Source organism: Grammomys surdaster, unplaced genomic scaffold (assembly GCF_004785775.1).
Source record: "Grammomys surdaster isolate TR1022 unplaced genomic scaffold, NIH_TR_1.0 1057, whole genome shotgun sequence".
Taxonomy (NCBI): Eukaryota; Metazoa; Chordata; class Mammalia; order Rodentia; family Muridae; genus Grammomys; species Grammomys surdaster.
The window spans coordinates 521,352-545,421 of NW_021605476.1; the positions used below are offsets into that span (position 1 = coordinate 521,352).

The 24,070-nt window shown below is 44.8% G+C and overlaps 1 protein-coding gene across 1 annotated transcript in view; it reads right to left on the minus strand.

Moving 5' to 3' along the window:
• Gldn (gliomedin) overlaps positions 1-16,358 on the minus strand; it is a 47,822-nt gene extending 31,464 nt beyond the window's left edge. The window contains exon 1 of the mRNA XM_028783339.1: positions 15,820-16,358. Within this exon, the coding sequence (XP_028639172.1) occupies positions 15,820-16,185 (366 nt within the window). The 5' untranslated portion in view covers positions 16,186-16,358. The remainder of the gene's footprint in view (positions 1-15,819) is intronic.
• Between the last annotated feature and the right edge of the window lie 7,712 nt (positions 16,359-24,070).

Here is a 24,070-nt window from a genome sequence, read left to right on the forward strand (position 1 = left end):
TCATTTATAAGCTGAGTGCCAATTTACATGTTTTATAGGAAATTGTTTTAATCTTCTTAGAAATATTCTCTTAATAAACTTAGGCACCACGTAACTGTATTTGAAATGAAACATTCTGTATGAAAATGTGCAGTCATAAAGCCAGAAGTGACTCCCCCAACACACATGCATACACACCACTACCACCACCACCACCATCACCATCACAATGATTAAGAATCAAAAGTCACAAAACCTAGATTGTCAAACTCAAGAGTCATATTGGTATAGAATGCTTCTTAGGTTTTGATTTAGGATTTCAGGGTGTAGAAGTGGAAGAGGCCTTTGAATATCCTGGGGGTGTTAAGCAGGCTGTGTCTACATCCCTGTCCAGTTCCCCCCCAGCCCCGCCCACGGAGGCCATTGCCCTGGGCAAGTCGTGCTGGCACGCCACAGCTTTTTGTTGGCCCCAACTGAAGGAAGGCTCTTGTCAGGCTCTCCCTAACTCCTGGGTGAAAGGACCAATCCGATCCTCCAGTGGCCTTGCCTGGTTTTTGTTTTATCTTGGAAGCACTTACTATTATCAATGCTACGTTGTTTGTGTACAAAGTTATATTTACAAAATTAGTCACCCCATGCTCCTGGTAGGGAAAATATATAAGAATTTCTGGAATTTTCATTGCAACATGGCTTTTGTAGCAAGATGAGGTAAATGACTCAATGTCACAGGTTTCATATCGATGACTTGTTGTGACAAAACAATGTGATGGTTCAGAATGTTTTCTAGAAAAGTGGCTTTGGTGTACTGTTAAGTGAGAAAGCAAATAATAGCCACACAGCACCACAATGGGCCCTGTCAGGGTGTCTCTGAAGTTCTCCCATGTGTACCTTCTCTTTGCTCAGTGGAATAGTGTTTAAATTGAGCTCAGCCCCTCTTGGGGGGGTGGAGATATAGCTTAGTTGGTAGAGTGCTTGCCTACTTTGTAAGAACCTTGGATTCCATTCCTAGAACTGTACAAAACCAGACTGGAGCACACCCTAATTCCAACAGCCTGAACTACATTGGATTCTGCCTCAACCCCCAAAATAAAAAGCCAATAAACATAGCTTAGTCCTATGTCTCTTGGACGATGGCCATTCCTTAGGACTGTTCTTAATTGTTTAAATTACTATGATGAACATGTAAATGACCTAACAAAAGCTCCCAGCATCTGATAATTAGCCTGTCATTATCAGACCCTTTGGGCTGGAGACCAGAGACTCCAAGAATGTTTCTTACTGGTGGTTCAAACCACAGATGACGAAAGACTACCCAGAGGTCTGAGGTTGTGGTCAGATAATCTGGACTCAGCCAAGAAAGGCAGACTCTTCCACTGTGTGAGGAAAATTTGCAATCCCAAAAGGAACATGCAGTTTGCCTTTGTTTAAAAATTAAAAAACGAAACAAAACAAAACAAAACAAAACTCAAGGCCAGCCACCTGTAGGCACCTAACCGAAACTGAAGCCTTCCTTTCTTCTTCCTCCCCAAACCTAACTTTAAACAGAAATACAAAGTACTCTGTCCTTGGCAGCAAGAGCTTACGAAATTAAACAAAGCAGTTGCAGATAAGCCTTCAAAGAGAATGTGTAACTGTGTGGTGATGCTCACCTGTAATCTGCAGGCAGGAGGTGAAGGTAGGACTGCAAGTTCAGGCCACTTTAGGGGGGAAGACACACACATGCATGCACATGCACATGCACGCACACACACATACACACACACATGCACATGTGTGCACACATGCATGTGCACACACACACTCTCAAGAGAGTGAGGGGGGTCAGAACATTTCTTTGTTTTAAAACTGTGGTAGAAGTGTTATAAAACTGATACTGTGCAATTTTTTTGATATGAAGTCTCTTAGCCTGTGAACTGTTTTCCATATTCATACTAAGCTCTTGAAATTCTATTGTGATCTGATGGAGCTGGCCTAAGGCTCAATAGTGCAACTCTGAGGTCTAGGTCCCAGCCAGTGCTGAGTCTTAGTCCTGTAAGAAAACCAGTGGGGCCCAGGCAAGTGAGCCTGGCCCTCTTCTTGTCCTTCATTCTGCTTGGGATCCCTAAGAACCCAAGGGAATCCTCCTTCTCCTAGATGGCTGTCAGCTCTGCAGCATGGCTCTTCCTGATAGGGACTGGAATCATCTGGGAAAGGCATGTACCTGTCCTCACTTACACCACGCTTTCCTCATGGGAAGTAACATTGGTGCTGCTGGAGTGTAAGGAGTCACACCCCAAAGCATGGTCTTTTGCTTAAACTGAAGACTTTCTTTACGAATAGCATAGTCTTTCTCTAGCACTCAGACTGGCCTTGAAGTCAAAATCTTCCTGTCTCAGTCCCCAGGTGCTGGGGCACTATGTCTGCTTGTGTGCTCCAGAGCAATGTAAGTGTCCAGTGGGGAAGGGGGTGCTGGAGAGATGGCTCAGTGGTTAAGAGCATTGACTGCTCTTCCAGAAGTCCTGAGTTCAATTCACAGCAACCACATGGTTGCTTATAGCCATCTGTAATGGGATCTGATGTCCTCTTTTGGTGTGTCTGAAAAGAGTGACAGGGTACTCACAAAAAAAATAAATGTTTTTTTTTTAAATGCAAGTGAGACTCCAGTTTTCTTTTTGTTTGTCTGTTTGTGTTTGTTGTGTTGCTGGGGTGGGAGGGGAAGAGGAGAATTGAGGGCCTAGCACTCCCTTCACAAGCACACCGCTCCCAAGCTATATACACACAACATGTGCGCCCCTCCACACACAAATTTCAATCTAGAATTCTTACTCAAAACAATCTTGTAAAACAAAGAAAAAGAAACTACTGAGAAAACCAGAATAAGGCAGAAACATATCTACTTAAAGAGAAACACTGATGAAGAGATTGGTGAAGCTAAAACTTACTTTCCTTTTAAATAAGAGACAAAATAGACAGTGACTTCCAGGAAGCACCTATGGTCTTGCATGGGTTATATAATTGAATCCTGTTAACTTACAGGTTATGTATTTCTGTAATTGTCTTCAGAGTACTGGTTCTCAACCTTCCTAATGGTGACCCTTTAATAAAGTTCCTCATGTTGTGGTGAACCCTCCCACAACTATAAAATTATTTTGTTGCTATTTCATAACTATAATTTTGCTATTGTTATGAATCATAATGTAAATATCTGATATGCAGGATATCTGATATATGACCCCTGTGTAAGGGTTGTTAGGCCTCCAAAGAGGCCTAACCCACAGTTGAGAACCGCTGCTTCGGAGGCTGAAGGACCTGCTGAAGGTCACACAGCTAGCTCGGTAGTCAGGGTGAAGGCACCATCCGATCCCAGTTATTATGTTCTTAGTGGAGGTTCAGGTCATACAGAATTCTGCCATTTGATTGATATTTAGCCGTTTGTGTGGTATATGCTGGGGATTGAACCTGAGACATATACCTGTCAGTTTCCCCTTCCTCTGAGATAACTTTTAGATTTGTAAAGATCTTTCTCATGGGAAAGAGTTCTCCCCAGGATTAAGCTGTTCTCTTTTCCCTGAGTACTTCCTTACACAGGTTTCTCCTTTTTGCAGGTCATATTCAGTCAGCAAGCATGCCCAGTATCCTCCCATTTCTGAACCAATCCACTTCTGTCCTTTCTCATTTGTCTTTGATGCCCTCAGACCCCTGACTAGATCTGGAGAAGTGACTCCTTTTCCTTCTGTCTAGCCAGTTTTTGGTAGATTTTTTGGTAGCCACACTGTAGATTTTCCTCTCCACTCTAATGCTACCATCCTGACCACAAACAAGTCTTTTCTTGCCTAGATTAATGTAATAACTTCCTAACCTTCTTCCTGCTTTGAGCCCATCCACACCCCTCCGACCACAGATCTCTCTTCCTGGGAAGCCAGCTTCCTTTATGACTTCCACTGATAAAGGGACTCCAGCAGTATCTAATTGCTCGATGGCCTCATTCTTAACAGTGGAGATTAAAAGCTTCTTCTAACCTAGCCAGTCAACCTTGATTTCATTTCTCAGGCTCACGGTCTCCAGTTTGGGCGGTGCCTGACCAGGCTCCTCCTCTCTCCCTGTTGTCAGCCAGTCCCTAGATGTTCAAGTCACTACACTTTAAACATATTCCCCTCCTCCTTGCCCAGAGTCATAAAACTGTTCTTTTGTAATGGCAGTGATTTCTTTCATTGTTAGAGCTTAAACTTGGAGCTCCTGCACACGCTAGTGTGTGCTCTGTCAGCGGGTCCATGTTGTCTCAGAGCTCCTCTCTTCCTGATGGGTCCCATCCTCATGACTGTAAGAGATTTCCTTTCAACAATCTTCTTCTTCAGAGATTGTTTTTTATACTGGTATCTTTGAAAGGGAGAGGGCATTTTTTTCTTCTTCTGGTGAACGAGATTCTAGACTGTACCCATCACTGCGGAGTTACTGTTTTGGAGCCTCTGCTCAGCATTGTACCTTGGGCACACTCACCCATCCACACTCCTGGCCCTCTCCAGGTCTTGGCTAGAGCCGAGAAGTTCCAAAGTCCTCAGCAGTTCAGCAAACACATGAAACTTTCTCAGCAGCAAATGAAGACATTTGCATTCAGAACAAACTTCACAAATTGCATTTTGAATGAGCTTCAGCCAGTCTTTTTGTTTTAACTTTACCTTTCAGTAAAGAAAATTGTGTCCTGAACTTTAAACTAGAAGTAAATTATATCTACTTAAGATGCAGAGCTGTTACAACTCAAAGATTTACATAAAAGCAACTAATGAGCTTGGAAAAATGCTCTTTTTTCTTGGTGGCAGAATCACAACCTAAAAGCTTCAGCTTCTTTCTCACAACATGACCTTTAGCCTGCAGATAAAATGCGAGTAAATTAAGCTTGAATGTCAACTAGATTTAGCCAAGGATTCTTTTTTGATGGTGGGGGTGGGATGAGGGCCATGAGGAATGTAGAAGAAAAAAAAGTCTTAGAAAAAAAAATTAAACTACTTAAGTGTGTTCTTTCAATGACTACTATTCTGGTAACTGCCTTCTTAGTAACCAATCATATCCTGGGGTACACAAGACCCTCAGGAAAGAAGTTATTCTCCTTTTTAAGAAGTACTTATTTCACTGTATTCCCTTCAGATTTTCTAGATTTTCCAAATGAAAGCATGAATTCTTTTGTTTGTTTGTTTTTTGAATGCTAGTAATAGGAACTAGCAGAAGCTAATAGTAGAAGAGACAAACAGGAAAAAAAAAATAACAGCGGCATTCAGAGGTATTCCACCTGTCACTGTGTCACACAGAAGGGTGGGTAGCCAGAAAGTCCTGCACCTTGAAGAAGTCTGTCTTGCTGCCATATGAAGGTTAATTCTGATTTGCTATTTATTTATTTGCTTATTTTAGGTGGTTCTGGGGATGGAACCAGGGCCTTTTGCATGCTAGGCAAACATCTACCATTTAGCTTATCCCTTATCCCCTGTTGTACTGTGAGTGACATGAGGATGGGTTATTTTGATGGCAATCTAAGCTTCTTGAGGCCACAGAGTTTCCCAAAGTAGCAGCTGATAAAAGTAGAATACAGGCACCTGGAATGCAGAAGGAATTTGGGAGCAGATAGTAAACTCAGAGCTCAGGACAAGAGGGCTCACAATTATATCACACTAAGGCCGTTTTTCTATCTCCTGCCTTCCAGTTGTTACGGTGAAGCAATGTAGCCGGACAGTGGTGGTGCACGCCTTTAATCCCAGCACTTGGGAGGCAGAGGCAGGCGGATTTCTGAGTTCGAGGCCAGCCTGATCTACAGAGTGAGTTCCAGGACAGCCAGGGCTATACAGAGAAACCCTGTCACGGAAAAAAAAAAAAAAAAGCCAAAAAAAAAAAAAAAGAAAGAAAGAAAGAAAGAAAGAAGCAATGTGCTAGCATTAGGAAATGATAGAAGCCACTGTAGTTGGCATGGGGGCAATGAGGACACAAAAGCACAATGTCGTGAGGTTAAAAAAAATGTCCTTATTTAAAAAAAATGGGTGTTTTGTTTTTCCGTTTGAGATGGAATCTCATTATGTAGCCCCGGATGTCCTGGAAACTCACTCTGTTAGACCAGCTAAATCTCCAACTCGGATATCTGCCTGCCTCTGCCTTTTGAGTGATGGGATTAAAGGTGTGTGCTCCTGCGTCCAGTAATGATTCAAAAGTGAGGACTCAGGAAGTATTTCTTCTGTCTTTTGAGGGTGTTGGAAGACCCTGCTATTAAGGTCATGGTCCACCATGTATGGATAGCCCTCCGAGTTTGGTACAAAATGGAAGACTCTCTTTCTCAGCAGAGGTCCCCCTTCTTTGCCCAACCTTATCTGGATAGTGTCTCTAAACGCAGGTGTCTGATCTTGTCTGGTGGATGACCCCGCATGGAGCTTCCTGTAAGTGCTGCATATAAGGTCTTCCTGCCATTTGATAACTAGGTACTGTATTATGACCAATCAGCTCTTTGCATCCATAGCTCTAAGAGCCCATATATACTCTAACCATAAAGTAGAGCTCTCTCACTGAAGCAGTCTCTGGAAGTCCTTTCATCACACTCACTGCTGTCCAAACCCTGATCACCACTTCTGCTACCTATGCCCTCATGGGCCAGTGACCAACAACCCCCAGAGGAAAAGGGAGACCCACAAGAGGGTGTCACCTGTGACCTGGAATATGGTCTACGAGACACTGAGTATGCTGGCATGTAGAACCTAGACTTCTCCATTACTCCAGGCTTGAGAAGTAAATTTCTGTTGTTTAAAAGAACCCAGACTCCGGTAATTTGTTACAGGCCCCTCGATAGACTAAGACAGTGCCTGTTTTTGGCTTGTTTGTGGTCCTGGGAATTGAATTGAACATAGGCTTTTCACATGCTTGACTCTACCACTGAATTTCATCCCCAGCCCAGGGATTTAAAATTACAACTTACTGATGTCCTGACTCTGATACTGGGTTCTGCTCTTATATTATTTTCGAAGTTCCTAGAAACTGCCTGAGGCAGGCATTACAGATGAGAACACTGAAGCTTGCAGACATCAAAGATGCCCACAGTTACCCAGCTACCCAGCTGAAAATCCACTTGACTTCTATGTCCACTGTGTTCATTCCTATATACTTCAGGGATCATTTAGGCATACAGTTTGGACAGGGACCTAACAGTGAAAGAAGGATGCTGTATTGCTCAAATTATGGGTGGGTACATGGAAGCTGACATCACAGCAGGGAGCCAAAGCCCATCACAGAGAGATCTTGAGACAACAGCCCTGGGAGAATCTGTGGGCTGAGAACTCATCCTTTGACAAAGACTCCCTTGTCAAGCATCCTCGGCCTGTGAGGTAGTATAGTTCTGGGTGGGCTGATCTGTGGGCTTGTTGTCTCTCTGGGGTGAACAGGCACTTTTTAGGATTTATGTGTCTTTGAGTTGGAAATGGTGGGGGTAAAGGCAAGAAGAGATGATTCAATGGGCTCTGGAAGGCAGTATTCACCGCCTCTGCTGCTTTGGCTGACAAGAGACTAGACCAACCATGAGGTAGACTTCATTAAGGTCCTTTTAATAGCTCTGTGGGAACAAGTCCACATGGCTTCCTGCCGTTCATTTGGTCAACACCATTTCCCTATTTTCATGGCTCCAGATGTTTAGCCCTGACCCACTATTTTCTTCCATATGTCCTTAGATGACAGTGGCAATTTTATATAACTGTCCCACAGATGCTGTCAGCAGACCTACCACCAAATCCACAGATGCTCTTACAGGGTATCTGTGTAAGATGGCACAGTATTTGCATATAAAGTGTTTATATCCTTTTATATACCTGAAACCATGTCTAAGTGAATAGTGACAAGAAAAAAAAACCCTATAAATTTAATATTAAAAGCAATTATTTTCAGCCAGGTATGGTGACACATGTCTGTAATACTAGTATTTCAGAGGCAGAAGCAGGTGGATCACAAAGTTCAAGGCCACCCTCAGCTATTTAAGCTGGAAGACCAGCTTTGTTACATGAGACCTAACTCAAAAAAGAAAGGAAAATGAACAAGCTGGAGAGCTAGTTGGTGATGTGACTGTTGAACAAAGGTGAATCTGAATTTGGATCCTCAGTACCTACAGAAAGCTGGGCGTAGCAGTGTGCCTGTAATCCAGCATGGTACAGGGCAGGGGCAGTGGAGGCAGAAGAATCCCTAATGCTTACCGGCTAGCCAGCTTAGCTAAAACAGCTAGCTTCTAGTTCAGAGAGAGACCCTGTCTTTAAGAGAATCAGGGGTAGGGAGTGACAGAGAAACATGCCTGACAGCATCCGCTGGTTCTCACATATGTCCATATACATGTGCATGCACACAACACGTGCACATAACACATAGACACAGTAAAGTGGATAGCAACTGAGGCGGCGGGGGGGGGGACCTTTGTGTGCTGGATTGGATTGCATCTCTAGCTGTGGAATTGATGGATACAATAGAATGAAGTGTCTCAGCACCTTGTATTTTCTTAGTGCATATGCAAAGTTAGGTGTTCATGAAGAAGGATCTGAAGGCTGTACTGAAAGGGTCAGCTCTTCTGTCTTCCTCTGCATACTAGCATTACCTAAGGCACAGCTAGATTTATTGGGGGTGTGTGTGCTCAAAATACCAAGACCAACAGGCAAGATCCTAGCAGAGATGTTACTTCATGTTCTCACTCCACCATTAACCCCTAGGACAGCTCCTGACATCCGAACAACTCACATAATGCCAGGTTTGCTCTCAGAACACTGCCCTGCCATGCCAGGGACAGATGCCACCCCAAAGGCTTTTTATTCTGGCTGCCTTCTTTTGTATGTTCTTGTATCAGGCTAATCTCCTATCCTGTCCTTTCCTTATGACAGGAGCTCTTGAGGTATCTGTTATCCCCTCCAATTGAACAGAACTGAATCAGAAGATGGCAGACATTTGGGGCTAGGGGGTGCTTAGAATCTGTCTCAATATTGACTGCTCCTAGTTTGGGAAGGCAGTAGCTTGGCTCAGCTTAGGCTCTGCCTCCTGAATGCAGCCATACCTTCACAGTGGCTCTGTCTTGCAGTCAGGGAACAATGCTGACTTAGCAGCTTGGATTCACCAACCCCAGCACTTCCCCAGGGATGACAGTAAGCATAGAGTCAGCAAACTTCAATAACGCTATGCACTGGAAATGTTAGGGTCTGACACCTTCTTCTTCTGACCTCTGTGGGCACCTGCACTCAACATGCACATAAAACCTATACACACACACACACACACACACACACACACACACACACTTAAAAATAAAATAAATCAAGCTGAAACAAACCAACTGCCAGAAATCACTTCTACTTTAATTCTCACAACCCTGTTAGTGATTACCCCCCCTCAGGTATTCTGAAACAGGCTTGTAAATATCAAAGCTATAATCACGTTAACTAAATCAAGTTTGTTTAAAACCACCTGAGGCACAAAGGTTACACTTAGGACACTGTATGTCCTAAGATGGTCTCAAGCAATGTGAATGTTCTTTAGTCAAAATTCTTCCAACCAGCTCCCTTCTCTCTCTCTCTCTCTCTCTCTCTCTCTCTCTCTCTCTCTCTCTCTCCTTTCCCTTCCTATCCTCTCTCCCTCCCTCCCCTTCTTCCTCCCTCCATCCTTCCTCCCTTTCTCCTACTCTTTCTTGCTCTGAAAAGTCAGATGTTTTTACATCTCCTGAAAACAATGAAGAATGGGCTCTGATTCTTACGTGGCTGCCATCAGCAAGAGCATTTGCTGTATGCCTTGGTCAGGGCGTACGCTGCAGTGAAGCCATATGATGGGGACCGACCCTTCAAATTCATGTTACTTGTATTTGGAAGTGGGGACTTTGGAAGGTGATTAGGATCAAATGAGGGGAGTTCTCATGACTGCATCAACATCCTTATAAGAAAAAGAGACCTGAACTAACAACTTCGTGTTGGCTTGTGGTGCTCAGCCACAGATGATTCATCAGGAGAGTCCTTTGGATCCAGCACCATGTTCCTGGACTGCCAAGATTTCAGAACTATGAGCCAATAAAGTTGTATTATTACACACTACCTGATACTGGATGCTTTGTTATAAGAGCAGAAAATGAATTAAGAACCTAGAGTTGTCATGGCGGCTGATGTGCTCAAGGGCGACATCCAAGTTACCTGGGCTTTTCGGGCCTTTCATCCACATTAAGAAAAGGGTAATTCAATTACATTCTCAGAAACAATATATACATAATAATGAATAGATCATTTTTACCCTCTGTAAAATTTTTTCCTGTTTACTTTCCATTTTCTTAAGTACAGGGTAAAACAGCACACACTTTTCTCTGCCTCATTTCCTCTGCTTGGAATGTATCACAGGGATTAGCTCAAGCAGACAGAGAATCTCCTCATTCTTGTTACACTGCTGCCTATCAGTGCTGTGGATGAGCTTCTTACAAGATTCATGAACGCGGTCACCACAGCCTTTTGTATTCACAGAGGTTCTGCAGCTAGTGTCTCAAAACTTGTCACTCATGGGCCTGACAGTCTGTTATGCAAGATATGATTTCATAAATGAGACTGCAGGGTCAAAGAGGAAATGTATTCTTAGTTTTTCTAGATTTGTCAAATTGATTTCCTCAAGGGCTGTGGAGCAAGAGCCTGGATATTTACCTTCAGTGTCCTCTGCACAGTGTGACATCAGACTTTTATAACCTAGTCATGGCAAATGATAGAAAAGATAACTGGGTCTGCAGAGACGGCTCAGTGGGTAAGAGCACTTGTTCTTGCCAAGGACCCAGGTTTGATTCCCAGCACTCACATGGTAATTTCAGTTTTAGGGGGTGCAATGCCTTCTTCTGACTTGTGGGTCCCAGGCACATGCGTGGCGAACAGACATACAGGTGGGCAAAACACTCATACAAAATGGCTGGATTATATAGGGAAGAGCAGCTGAAGGAAGGGCAGCCCAGCCTCCGTGCTGGAGAGTACTGAGTAAGGGGCTCTGTAACGGGGAGGAACCTCTCTGCAGGCTGGAAGAACCCTGCAGCCAGAATATGCTTTGATACGTTTAATAGAAGCCTCAGCCATTTGTTCCCAGTTTGAGACCTATGCTAAGTAGAGCTATGAATGCTGCCTTCTGAACATGCTATGTCCTTTGTATCCATGATCTCTCTGCAGCTACAGTTACCTGCACAAGATCAAGCCAACGGGATCAGTTAACATTGTAGCAGGAAGCGCTTCCTGAACTCAGTGTGTTACAAAAGAAAAACAGAAGAGGGCAAGTGGTAAGGTTGGGAGGTACTGGGTGTGTGCAGGGGAATGAGAGAGTGGAATGATACTTTAATGTCTTACTTCCCACGGAGTTCTGTTATTGTTTATATCAGTAGGTTATCAGCAATTTTTCTTGGGGTTTCCAGGTATAGAATAATATAATCTAATGAGAGCCAGACCTTCACTTCTTAACACATATTCGACTACTTTCCTTTGTCTAGTTTCTCTGGCTAATCCTAAGACAAACTGAGCCATGGTGATAGTAGCTAGCGCTTTTAGGATGAGTGCTAGTAAGTGAGAAGCTGGTTATGAAGGTAAGAGTCTCATTTATATGTTACCTTGTCAAGATAGCATCTATTGATTTGCATTATAATGTAATACTTTAAAAAGTAGCAGAGCGATGGGTCAGTGTTTAAGAACACTCGGTGGGACCCTGGTTGGGTTTCCAGCACCTAGATGGTGGCTCACAACTTTCTGTAACTCTATTCTCAGGTGATCTGAAGCCTTCTTTTGATTCCCAGCCATACACGTGGTATACACACATACATGCAGGTAAAGTGTATAACATAAAATAAACCTTTAAAATTATAGAAAATTGGTGACAGTGTCACATGGCTTCAATCCCAGCACTTGGGAGGCAGAGGCAGGTGAATCTTTGAATTGAGGTGGAGGCTGCCCTGGTCTACAAAGCAAAATAAGATGGTTGAGACCACTGGCCTCTCTTCCAGAGAACCCTAGTTTTGAGCATGATGGCTCACAACTGTCTATACCTCCAGTTCTGGAGGATCCAAAACCATCACAAGGACATGCATGCAGGCAAAACACCTACATACATGAAATAAAATTTTTAAAAAATATGTAGAAAATTAAACAAAGAGCTAGGTATGGTAATCTCAGTAATTAGGAGACTCGGGCAGATAGAGGGAGTTCTCAAAGCTAGTCTATGACATGGTACAATCCTCTCTAAATTAACAATCTGGTGTAGGTCTTAAACTCTATCAAATGCCCTTTGTAGTACCAGAAAGTTATTTAATTATACTTATTTTCCTTGAAAAAATTATTTGGATTTACTTTAAAATAAAAAAAGTAGCTTTCTTAATAGAGAAGTCTCCATTCTTTTGAACATTTTAGATGTAGGAGTGTGCTTGGTACCCACGGCTAACAATTGCTATGGAGATATATTCAGCAGCCTTGGTGAATTGCAGGTTTTGTATGCTACTTTGATTTTTGTTTTTAATGAAAGTTCTTCTGGATGCTCTAGATTTGGGGTCAGAAAAGATAACAGAGCAAAGGTACCAGGGTATCAGTAAAGGTAAGATATAAAGAAAGAAGAGATAGGAGGAGAGGGAGGGGCAGGGGGAGAGGGATGCACGTGGAGAGAAGGAAGAAGTGGAAGAGAAGCTGGAAGAGAAGATACAAAAGGTTGTGTGTGTGAGAGAGAAACAAGGCAGCAGTGCCCCCTACAGGATAGGAGGAGGTAGGTCAATGCTCATCCTTCCCTTCGCATCCCTTCTTCCCTTTTTGGCAAGTGCTCCCCAAGCTGTGCCTACTGTCCCACTCAACACCTTTCCTACAAAACATTCACTTGCTTTAAAAAATCTTTAATAAGCTTGTCTATGTCAAATTACCTGTACTTCAGGGGTAATTACTGATTTAACCCCCCCCCCCAAAAAAAACCCAAAAAACAAACAGACAAACAAACAAACAAATGAACAAACAAAAGCAAAGTCATTTACACAGCTACCACTGGAGTGTGCAGCTCAGAATGCTCATGCTGAGCAGTATGCTTTTCATTTTAGCCAAAAACACAGAGTCAACCCACAAGGAAGCTCGTCTTGGATAAACAGATCACTCTGAAAGGTTATCTGAAAATACTGGCATTAATCTGTGTAGAGCTTGCTTCTTGTCCTTAGATCTCCAACACAGAGTCTGAGCATAAGGTCCTGGGATGGTCCACGGATCTTACACTAGTTCAAGATCTGATACTATAGAAAAAGGCCCTGGGGGTGGACAGGTACTTTAGTCATAAGAGGCAGACATGTCTACCTCCATGATTTATTCTAGAGTCTTCTCTTAATTATTAAGACTTCCTAAGATTTAACAAGTCTACTTGAGATTGATTTTTAATAAATTGGTTTCTTGAAGAGAAAATTCGTGACGATAAGAAGTGTATTGCTACAATAAAGCAAAACAAACAAACAAACAAACAAACAAAGGCATTTCAGCAGTGAAATTGGCTCCATTGCTTAAAGCAAGACCTGGTGAGAACTGGAAGCATTTAACCCAGATACCTGACTATCCTCAGGATCTCATATCTCAACCTCCTGTCTGCCAGTAAGTGAGTTCTCAGTCCCAGGCCACGCTTCAGACTGGTCCACTTGGAATAATATCTAGGGTGGATTCAGGCACCGATAAGGTTTCAGGTTTCTCTGATGACTCTAGGGTTCTAGGACCTCCTTACTCAAAGTGTGACCCTGAAACCTGCAGCACTGGTATTGTTGGATACTTGTTAGCCATGCAAATTTCATACCTTAGACCAGCGGTTCTTAACCTCTGGATTATGACACCCATAGGGGACCCCATATCAGATATTTACATTACGATTCATAACAGGAGTATAATTACAGTTGTGAAGTAACAACAAAATAATTCTGTGGTTGGGGGTCACCACAGCATGAGGAACTGCATTAAGGGTTTGCAGCACTAGGAGGATTGAGAAGCACTGTCCTAAACCGTATGAATCAAAACCTGCACTGCACAACATTCCCAGGACACTTCTGTGCACGGTAGAGTTGCGGTGTTCTTAGAGTATGCATGGCACCTGGACTACTTCCATGAAGACGACACTCGTCACTGTGATCGCTGTATTCTCCTCTTGCTGCATCTCCCTCGGTGACACAAAAAGGTCACAACACACTCACTGTAGATGTGAGATCAGCGGGTGCTGCTAGCTGCTAGCTGCAGTTTCTGGGCTAATCTGTAACAGCAGCAGGTGTTCAGAGTGACCTGGGAATGGGCTCATTCTCTTGTGTTAGTGACTGAATAGGTTGCAATTTGGATCCAAACCATCTACTTTAAAAGCAGGATTAAAGGTATAAAGTGTTGTCACTCTTGGAAGGTTTAAAAAAAAACCTTAAAATGCTGAGTGAAGGGCTAAGAGAGTGCCCCAGAATTCCCCTAGCAAAGCCTCTTCATCTTACAGAAGCTGTAGTTTCTGAAATTTCTGCTTAGGGTTGATTTTTAAGATGTTTACTTGAGTAAAACTGTGGAACCAGAAATGGAAAGCTTGACCTTTCTCAAAGTAGGTGTTTGCAGTGTGTGGTGCTTGAAGTCCTAAAAGCCGTTGAGCTCACGCATGCTCTCTGAGAGCTTCTTTAATGGCAGCAAATGTTTAAAGTAGACTTCTCTCCAAATATACAGGATTCCAAAGTATGGCGGACTGGGCTTGGGGGGACAGTTGGACATGTTCTAGTTATAAAGTGAAATAAGACCATGGCTATTGGAACGGACGGAAGGGGAATGGGAACTGGAAAGAGCACGGGGATGTGACCTGAGGTAGCTGTAAAAGAACCACTGGACGCAAATCAGCCAAAGCGGAACACCTGAAAACTGGAAGAAAGGAGATTTTCCTTTAAAAGTCTTTCCTTTAGAGTAGTGTTTCTCAAATCTCAGGAAGGGAATGTGCAATAGAATAGCTTAGAGAATGTGGAGAGGCCCAGGGGTATTGTGGGACACGCTGGTAATCCTGGCACCAAGGCGGGGGAAGAGCTGAAGTCCAAGGTCACCCTTGGCTACACAGCTAGTTGAAGGCCATCCTAGGTTACATGAAACTGTCAAAGGAAGAAAGGAAGGAAGGAAGGAAGGATGGAGAAAGGAAGGAAGGGAAGGAGGGAGGGGGAAAGGGAGGAAAGGGTGGGTGTTTAACAGAAAAAATAAAGAATTTTAATGCTGGAACTTTCCTGGATGCACATGTTGCATTGTATGAGAATGCTCACACACCAGCAGTTCTGGCTTTCCATTCTTCTGAACGTGTGAAGCAACCCACAGGCCCCACATTAAGAGCTTTGGCCTCGTCAGTGCATATTCGCATGCTAATAAAAGTTACACGGGATCAATTCCTCCTATTTGGAACAGCTTGAGAGCCATGAACAACTTCCAGCATATAGGTGGGAAGTTTGGTTGTAGTCTTACAGGGATGAGCTCAGGCCAGATGGAAAGCCTAACTAACCACTAGATTGTGCCAGGCAAAGGACTCCTTGGTTGAAGAAAAGTCACCTCTTTGGTTTCAGAGACTGCCACAGCGAGCTGTTGCTGGGGGGGGGGGGGGCGCGGGGGTGTCAGTTCACACCCAGAAAACTTTTGTCAAAAGTTGGGAACGACTCTTAATGCTGCTCACGCCCTTCATTTACCTGCAGACTCAAAAGATGTCAGAAGTGAAGACTTGCCCTGCTCTGGTCCCTGTAGATGAAAAGATTGATCTCAAAAGAGTTAAGCAGCTTGCTTAACTCTTAGGTTCCCCTGGCCAGGGTAACCTAGCTCCCATTACCTCCCGCTGCCCAGCCTAACGGGGGCGCCATGGGGAGGAGCCCCTGCCTACCGGCACCATGGAGTAGGTCATCATCATCATCATGTCCTGGCTCTCAGCACGGATGTGTGATGCAGGCTCGCCGCTGTGGCTGCGCTTGTTGCGCGCCGCGCTCATGGGGTCCTGGGATGATTCGGGGACCCGGGCCGGCGCAAGGCTCAATTCGGCCAGAAAGGCGCGTAGGGCGCCGTCCTCGCGCTGCTCCCGGCCGCGTTGCGCCTCCAGCGCCCGCAGCGCCGCGCTCAGCCCGCGCCACTGGCACAGCACGAACACGGTGGCCGCGGCGTTCAGCGCAGACAGCAGCGCTACGGCCACCAGGGCGCCACGCAGCCCCCAGCCTGTAGCCCCTTGGCCTCGCTCTGCTGCGGCTCGGGTCATGTCTGCGTGCTCAGGCCGGACGACTCAGGGCAGCACTGTGCCTCCTCCCGCAGTGGCAGGTTTTATAACTTCGCAGGAGCCGTGGGCTGGTGGCAGAGCCGTGAGTCAAGCTGTGTTTTAGACCCGTCTGGCGAAGCGGGTTGGGGACAGTAGTGGTGGCGCCCCAGAAGCCCAGAGGGACAGGCGGCAGCAAGGGGGTGAGAAGCCAGAGGAGACAAGTGCGGAGGAGGGGAGACCAAGCAAATAGCAAACAGGCCTCCCTTCCTTTTCTTGCTGTCCTGCCCGTGGGCATTGCCAGGGCCCAGACAGGCATAGTCAGGGTCAGACTGAGGGGGAGGGCAGGAATTCTTAAAGCCTGAGAAGTTTCTAGATTCCACCCTCTTCTCCCTCCCGTCATCTTTGGAGAAAACCATAAGCATGCCCAAACGCCCTGTTCTTGGGAGGTCTGCTGCTTGGGCCCAGGCCCAGGCTGCCCCATCACTCCTCCTCAAGGCCTCGGTGTACCCAGGGAAGACCCTAAGAGATCTTTCCCAGAACGGGGGACAGTGGAGACTGTGGGAGATGGTTGGCATCAGAAGTGTAACAAGTTACCCATCGGAACCAGAAAAGCCAGGTCGGCTTAGCAAGCAGGGATCATCCCAAAGACGACTTCTAGGACTAAGTTAAGAACTTTCCCTTAAGACTCAAACCAGAGAGGCAGAAGAATAAGGAAAAGGATTTTGGAGACCTGGTTCCAAAGCTAGCCGCCAGACATCTGGGAGTGGTGTGGTCCCTGGTGGTGTTTCTCAGCCGCCTCTCCCCACCCCTGCTGGAGATCAAAGCTAGAGTTTTGCAATAGTTAGGCTATTGCAAATCCTGTGTAGCTAGAGCCACACAGGATTTCACTACATAACTCAAACTGGTCTTGAACTCACTCTTGCTTCAGCCTCCTGAGTGCTGGGACTACAGGCATGTATTTTATTTTATGTATTTATTATTTTATTTTATCTGTATGGATGTTTTGTCTCTGTGTATGTATGTATACTAGCTGTGTGCCCAGTGCCCACAGAGGCCAGAAGGAAGGTATCAGAATGAAGGAGTTCTCAGCCTCCATGTAGATGATGGGAATTGAACCTAGGTACTTTGGAAGAGCAGCCAATGCTTTTAACCACTGACCCAGCCCTCCAGTCCCTACCTGAGATATTCTAAGCACATTTCTGGAAACATATTGAAGTTCTTTTCAGCTGAGGGGCTGCAGAGACTGCTCAGGACTGGAAACTTCTTTAGGTTACATTGACCGTTTCATTTTCACAACCAACAGCCTCACTTTCCTCTAAGTTCAGGTGCCTGCTCTGCCTCAAGAGTCAGTGTTCAGCACTCTGGAGGCTAAAGCAGCAGCATCCTAACTTTGAGGCCAGACTGGATAACTCAGTGATAGTGAGACCCCTGTCTCAAAACCCTCTCCCACAACCACCATCTCTTGAATTGAGTCACCTCAGAGCCTCTTGAGAAGACCTCTTCATTCTTTGTCAGCTTCTCTCAGAATAGCACTACTTCCCTAGAAATCCAGGACTTTCAGGCCGTCCTGGTCAGATGAGAGGATTCAAGTAGAGGCCAATAATGCTGCTGCCACAGTCAGATAGCCCAAAGAGACAGTGGCTCTCTGCAGCCAGCTCACCTGCAGTAGTCAAGGTGAAGGAGCCTTTAGCTCTTCTAGTCTGGGAGCCACAGCTGTTTGAGGCAGTCCTGGGGAAAGACTAGATCATGAGAGGGGTGGGGCCGAGGACAAGGGAACCGTGGAGCTTCGTATCTTCCTCCATCTAGTTCATGCTGATAGCCTCCCCACCGAAAGAGAGAAGATGGGGTTTGTTTGGATCAGACGTATTTTTCAGGGTGAGCTATGGCAAAGCCTTTGGAGAAGCACAAGACGACTGAGGCTCCATCTTAACCACAGTCCTGAGTGCAGGTTCAGATCTTTGGGTTTCCGTAGAAACGCCAACCAACTTGAGTATTTTTAGAAGAGCAGCTACAAGAGATGTAATTTAGAAAGCAGGAAGGGTCCAAATGTGATACCTGGAGGGGATGACAGCAGTATCAATAACTCTTTCCAATTCCTCTCATCTCAACAGTATTAGATCCTGTTGGAAGAATTGTTGTATATCCATCCTCTCTAATCCATGCAAGGATTGGACTCAGAGAGAAAGCACAGAGAGACAGAGTTGGGGCTTAGCACCCATGGGCTCTCTACTTAATTCAGTAACCCTTAACTGAGCTCTTCCTATATGTCGGCCTCTGTGGTGAGCATTGAAGATACAGGAGTGAGCGGGATAATCAGTACACACAGAGGAAGCATCATTATCCTCCCCAGCTTTTCTTTATCCTATCATTCATTACAGCTGTGATAGACAACCTGTCATTAGGAACACAACATAAGATTCCAGAGGTCAAGGGACAGATTTGTTGGTCCTTGTTGTCCCAACAGGTAAATTAGTCAGAATGGGTATTTGATAATTATCTTTCTGGCGAGTGGCTGGATGAGTGAGTGAAAAGTTGTGAGTGACCTTTCTAAGAACAGGTATGTGTGGTGCTAATGGCGCTTACCATGAGCTTACCATGTTCATACGCCATGGAGCTGGTGCTTCACCTTCCTTGCGAGGCTGGTTTCCAGTGTTGGAAAGTGTAGTGTTAGCCTGAAATGTACTTCTTCTTTGAAGTCAGGACCACTGCTGGAGACAGAATGGAGATGAGGATTCCCTGGAATCTCCTGAGCCAGGAAGCTGCCCCTCCTGGCATCCATCTGGGACTCTAAAGGCTTGTGTCATGGCCACCTAGTAGGAAGAGTGGGTGGAGCACCTGGACACTGGAGCAAAGAGAGAGGTGGAAGAAGGGTAAAGAGAAGGCTGGCTTCTTTCTGTGAGACACTTCCTCAGCCTTCCCATGCAGGGAAGAGTGGTCATGAGACTATCACCTGTCTGAGGGCTACCCTCATTTGTACCCCTCATGGTGTCTCTAACCAGGTGTCTTTCCCTGTTCTCTTTCCTACTTTCCCTCTGTCTCCTGTCTGTGACCCTCTTATCACCAGCAACACCTTATTCCTTCACTGACTTATAATCCCATGTTGCTATTTCCTTGTCAAGGCCAAGTGTTCCCTCTCCCTGACCTCTGCGAGTCTCACTGGTTCAGTGAACATGAACATGGGTTTTGGAATCAGATAGAGAAACTACCTTTGAACCGGGACTTTAGGTATCTTAACTAACCCTCTCAAAAGAGCCCGAGACTGTTAAGGTTTCATGAGAAAGTGCTTGTAAAGTTCTTGGCTTATGGCAGCTTCTGCTTAGTGTTGTTACTATGGGTTATGTGAACCCATGGACATGGATCTCTATGGTTTTGAGGCATGCCATACTCTTTAAGTTTCATCACAGTATGGTAAAGGTACAGGGTCCCCATCATTTTCCTCTCATAGCTCAGATCTGTGCCAAGTAGAAATATGTTGATGCTGATGCTTTCTGAGAACTGCACTTTCAAAATTCTTATAATTCTTTCTATCTATCTATCTATCTATCTATCTATCTATCTATCTATCTATCTATCTATCTGGGTGTATATGTTGAAGTGGACCTGTTCCATAGCATATATATTGAAGCCAAAAGACATCTTGCCAGACATGGTTCTTTCCTTCCAGTATGTGAGTCTCAGAAATGGAACACAGCTTTTCAGATCCAGTGACAAATGCATTTGTCCTGAGATGTCCTAATGGCCTAAAACTGAACTTTTAAGTGCCTCAGAAACTTTTAAAACTTGAGTTTTTGCTTGAGTTATTCTGACTTTGAGATTGATTCTGTGAGGCCCTCATCTGCTGATTCCTAAGCCTCTTGAGATTTCTTGAGAGGCAGATGCATTTACACAGTGTGACCTGCCTGGATCTCTTCTGGGTGGGCTGGTACTTTCTACTTATTAATTTCAAAAAATTTAGCTATCAGTCTGGCTTTCTTTATTGACACAGGAGATTCAAGATATGGTGGAGGTACAGAAAGATACACACCGGAGACCAAAGAAGCCAAGAATACAATGTGCTGCCTTCACAATGAGGAACAATTTTTCCATTAAAAAGCAGATACTTTTTCCCTCAGAGGTTAAATAGTATCACTAAAATGAATTTTATCTAGCTAACATTAGGTCTCCAGAGAATAAAATCAAACTGAGAAATAGTCTCCAGCTCGTCCCATGGCATGTTTCCCTGATTATGAAGTGAATAATGTTATGTAATATAAGTTCTTAGGTGCTTTGATCTTTACTAAGACTCAGCGATCTGCTGTGACTTCTGTGCTTTGTTGTCTTTCCGTTGCCTGCTTCCCCCGCCCCCCCGTCAGTAATTGAGGAGTCACTTTGAAAGCTGTCATTATGTATAGCCTTCGTTCAACCTCAGTTTAACTCTCATTGTTAATATTACTAATTAATAGAAACAATTAATTAATTTTAGAGACAGGGTTCCATGTAGTCCAATCTGGCCTCAAACTCACCGTGTTGCTGAAGATGACTCTGGATTTTCTTGCTTCTCCTGGATGCTAGGATTCGAGGCATGCACCACTTCCCGTGCCCCCCAAGGGGGGGGTCTCATTATGCAGCCAAGATTGTTCTTGAACTCTTGTCTTCCTGCCTCAGCATCTTGACTGCTGGGATTAAAGGCTTGTGCCAGAATACCTAACTCCAAGGGAGTATAATTCTAGACAAGACTATGTGATAAATGCTGTGGCAGAGGAGTGAAATTCTGTAAAGTCACATGGCTGAGGGTCCTGTTCTAGACCTGGTATGGAGTTGGTAAAGGCTTTCTGTTTAGAACTAATACCTAAGCCTAGAACAGCTGCCAAGCCAAGCAAGGCTGGGACAAGGCTGGGCTCTCAGGCAGAGTGCATGCAGGGGTCCACAGTAGTCGGTGTAATGGTTTATTTGAGGAAAGTGTAAGCCAGCATGGCTGCAGCATAGATAGAATTCAGAACAGGGAGAGGGGAGGGAAGAGGCAGAAGCTGAATCGGAGGCCAGACCAAATGGGTGGAACCTTTAGGGCTGGGGTCCTTATTGTAAAAGCACTGGAAAGCTATGAGGAGTTTCAAGTGTAAGGAACACAGGTTGGTACATGACAGATTGGCATACTAAAACATAACTTTCTATCACCGATACTTGCAGTCACTAGAGAAACTCTGGATGACCTCTCCTTTCACCAAGGTTAACCTTGGCTTTTCTACCATCTTCTCAAATGAACCAGGAGTGTTAAATTCCAGAATGTACCAACTTCATCTGCATATATAAAGAATACTGAAAAACAAGCCTGTGACTAACATCTAGGTATCTGTTGGCTGATATTGACCCTAGCTTGATATGGTCGGTTTGAGATACACATATATCCAGATCTTGCTACACAGCTAGGCATGATCCTGAGTTCCTGATCTTCCTGCCTCCACATTCCCAGTGTTGGAATTACAGGCATGCGCTACAACATCTGGCCTATTCTTGTTGTTTATCCCGCAGCATGCCTCTACCTGATCTGGTAGTTCCTATGTAACTCATATGTAGCCTCAAGCTCTTGGCAATTCTCTTGTGTCAGCCTCCCAAGTGCTGGCATTCTGGGCATGAACTATCATATCCTGTTTGTTTTCTAGTGTAGTTATTCATAATATATAGCATGCCTTCCCATTTTCTTTGAAATCAGCTTTGGAACCCCAAAGGGACAGTATTAAATAAGGATATCTCTGGAGTTAGGAATAAGAATTGGTGATTCCACAGACTTTCACCTAACATTCAGATCAGTATTTTATACCTTTGAATCGCTTGGTTTTTTGTAAGAAGCGAAGCTGCCCGTGGTTGCAGTTGTGGACATTCCAATGCCCCTGTCATCAACTGTTTTGTCCTTTCCATGTTTGTAACAGACATAGCCTCTCCCCTGAGCCCTCACATAGCTCACTGTAGCAAATTGTCATAGGTTGATGTCAAGATGGAATCTGAGGTGCAAGATGTTTCTTAGAGATTAGCACCTGTAAAGGAAAGGGTGAGAGCTAGAAGTTAGACTTTACCGCATCTGTCCAACTGAATTCAACTGTGCAAAACCTGGCCAGCTCACCATGGAACTGGGAACGGCGGGACTTCCTGTCAAAGTATCTTTCCTGGCACGATAGCTCACACCTATAATCCCAACACTCAGGAGGCTGAGGCAGGGTGGCTGTCGTCAGAGTTTTCTGGGCTATTTAATAGTTTCAGGCCAGCCTGGGTTATAGTGGAAGACCCCAGAAAAGAAAAGAAAGTTCCCTCTGTCGGGCCAGAATGGTTGGGTGGATTCTCACTGTCCTACTTAGTCACAGAGCAGATGCAGGCTGTCCGCAGATGGGTAAGACCTAGGGCTAGGTGGCTTTCTGCAGCAGAGGTAGGTCCTAATCTCCACCCTAAGAACAGGAAAGGCATGACTTTTCCTGAAGGGGAATCTGGACCATTCCCATTATCTATCTGTTAACCACGCAATCTGTGTTAGACACAGGGCTGCCAGGTCTACCGGTGGCTGAATTATGACCAGGTCACATGTAGAGATGAACCTTTTCCTTTCTCATGTGCAGGTATGGCTTTTCAGTGAATGACAAAGGTTGTGCTCAGAAACAATTAGAATATGGAGCTTTAGGCTCGGGTTCTGTGAGATTGTGAGGATTACTTATGAATTTGAAACTGCTGAGTCCATGGGTGTGAGTTAATGCCGCAAAGCTCTACTTCTGAAACCTGAGCTAAGGCTTTTGAAGGCATAAAAACAAAACCTCACCAGGCTGGAAAGGCTCTCAGAGGTTCAGGCTTACCAATAGCGAGGACTCCAGCTCCATCCTCTGTAGGCTCATGCGCTGCTTTTGAGGGCAACACTCCTCTATTCCCAGCACACAGAGTGGGATGATCACATGAACAACTGGGAAGCGCTCACTGCAGCCAGGCCAAAGACATTCAGTTCTCCACATTAATTTCCATCGGCATCATCCACTTCCAATGAATGGCAAGGGAGCCAGCAAGATGACTCATCAGGGAGGGGGGCTTGCCACCAAGCCTGACAACTTGAGCCCAGTCCCTGGTACCCACATGGCAGGAAGAGAGAATCAGTTTCAACACATTGTCTTCTGAGCCTCCAGACTTTGCTATGGTGTGCTTACCCCATCCTCCACACAAATGTGTTCATATTTGAAAAATATCTTGAACTTTTATTCTTTGCTAATGTACACATACTCAATGTATTTTGATCGAGTTCACCCCCTTCCTTTCTCTGACTCTCCATGGGTTCCCCCAACACCTCTCTCTCCCTATTTCATGTCTGTTTTATTTTTATAAACCCATGGAGTCCAGTTAATGTTGCTTATATCTCAGTGTGTGTGTGGGGTGGGACCATTCATTGCATGGGCAACCTACCAATGGCCATGTTCCAAAGAAAAGTGCCTCTCTTTCCAGCAGCAACTATTAGCTACTAGAAGCTGCTTAGCCAGGCGTTTCTTGGTGGCCTCTCCCTATCCATGCTGACATTTTGACTGGCTTGAACTTATGAAAGTCTTTTAGAAGTGGTCCCCACACTGTTCTGATTTCATGTGTGCAACAGCCCCAGGAAGACAGAATTTCACAGAACTCCTCCCCACCCTCCAGCTCTTACATTCTTCCTGCCTCTCCTTCTGCCCTGTTTCCTGAACCTTGGGCTGTGGGAAGGTTGATAGACTTCACTCCTCCAGAGTCCCATCTATGGCTGAGCACTCAAAAAAAAAATCACTTAATCTCGAGACTTCGAACAGTTAGACGTTTTTGCACTAACCACTACTCACTGCATAGGAACCTATGGTCAAGGTTGAGGGCATCATGAATTCATGCATACAATCATAAATATTTCTAAGGCAGGTTA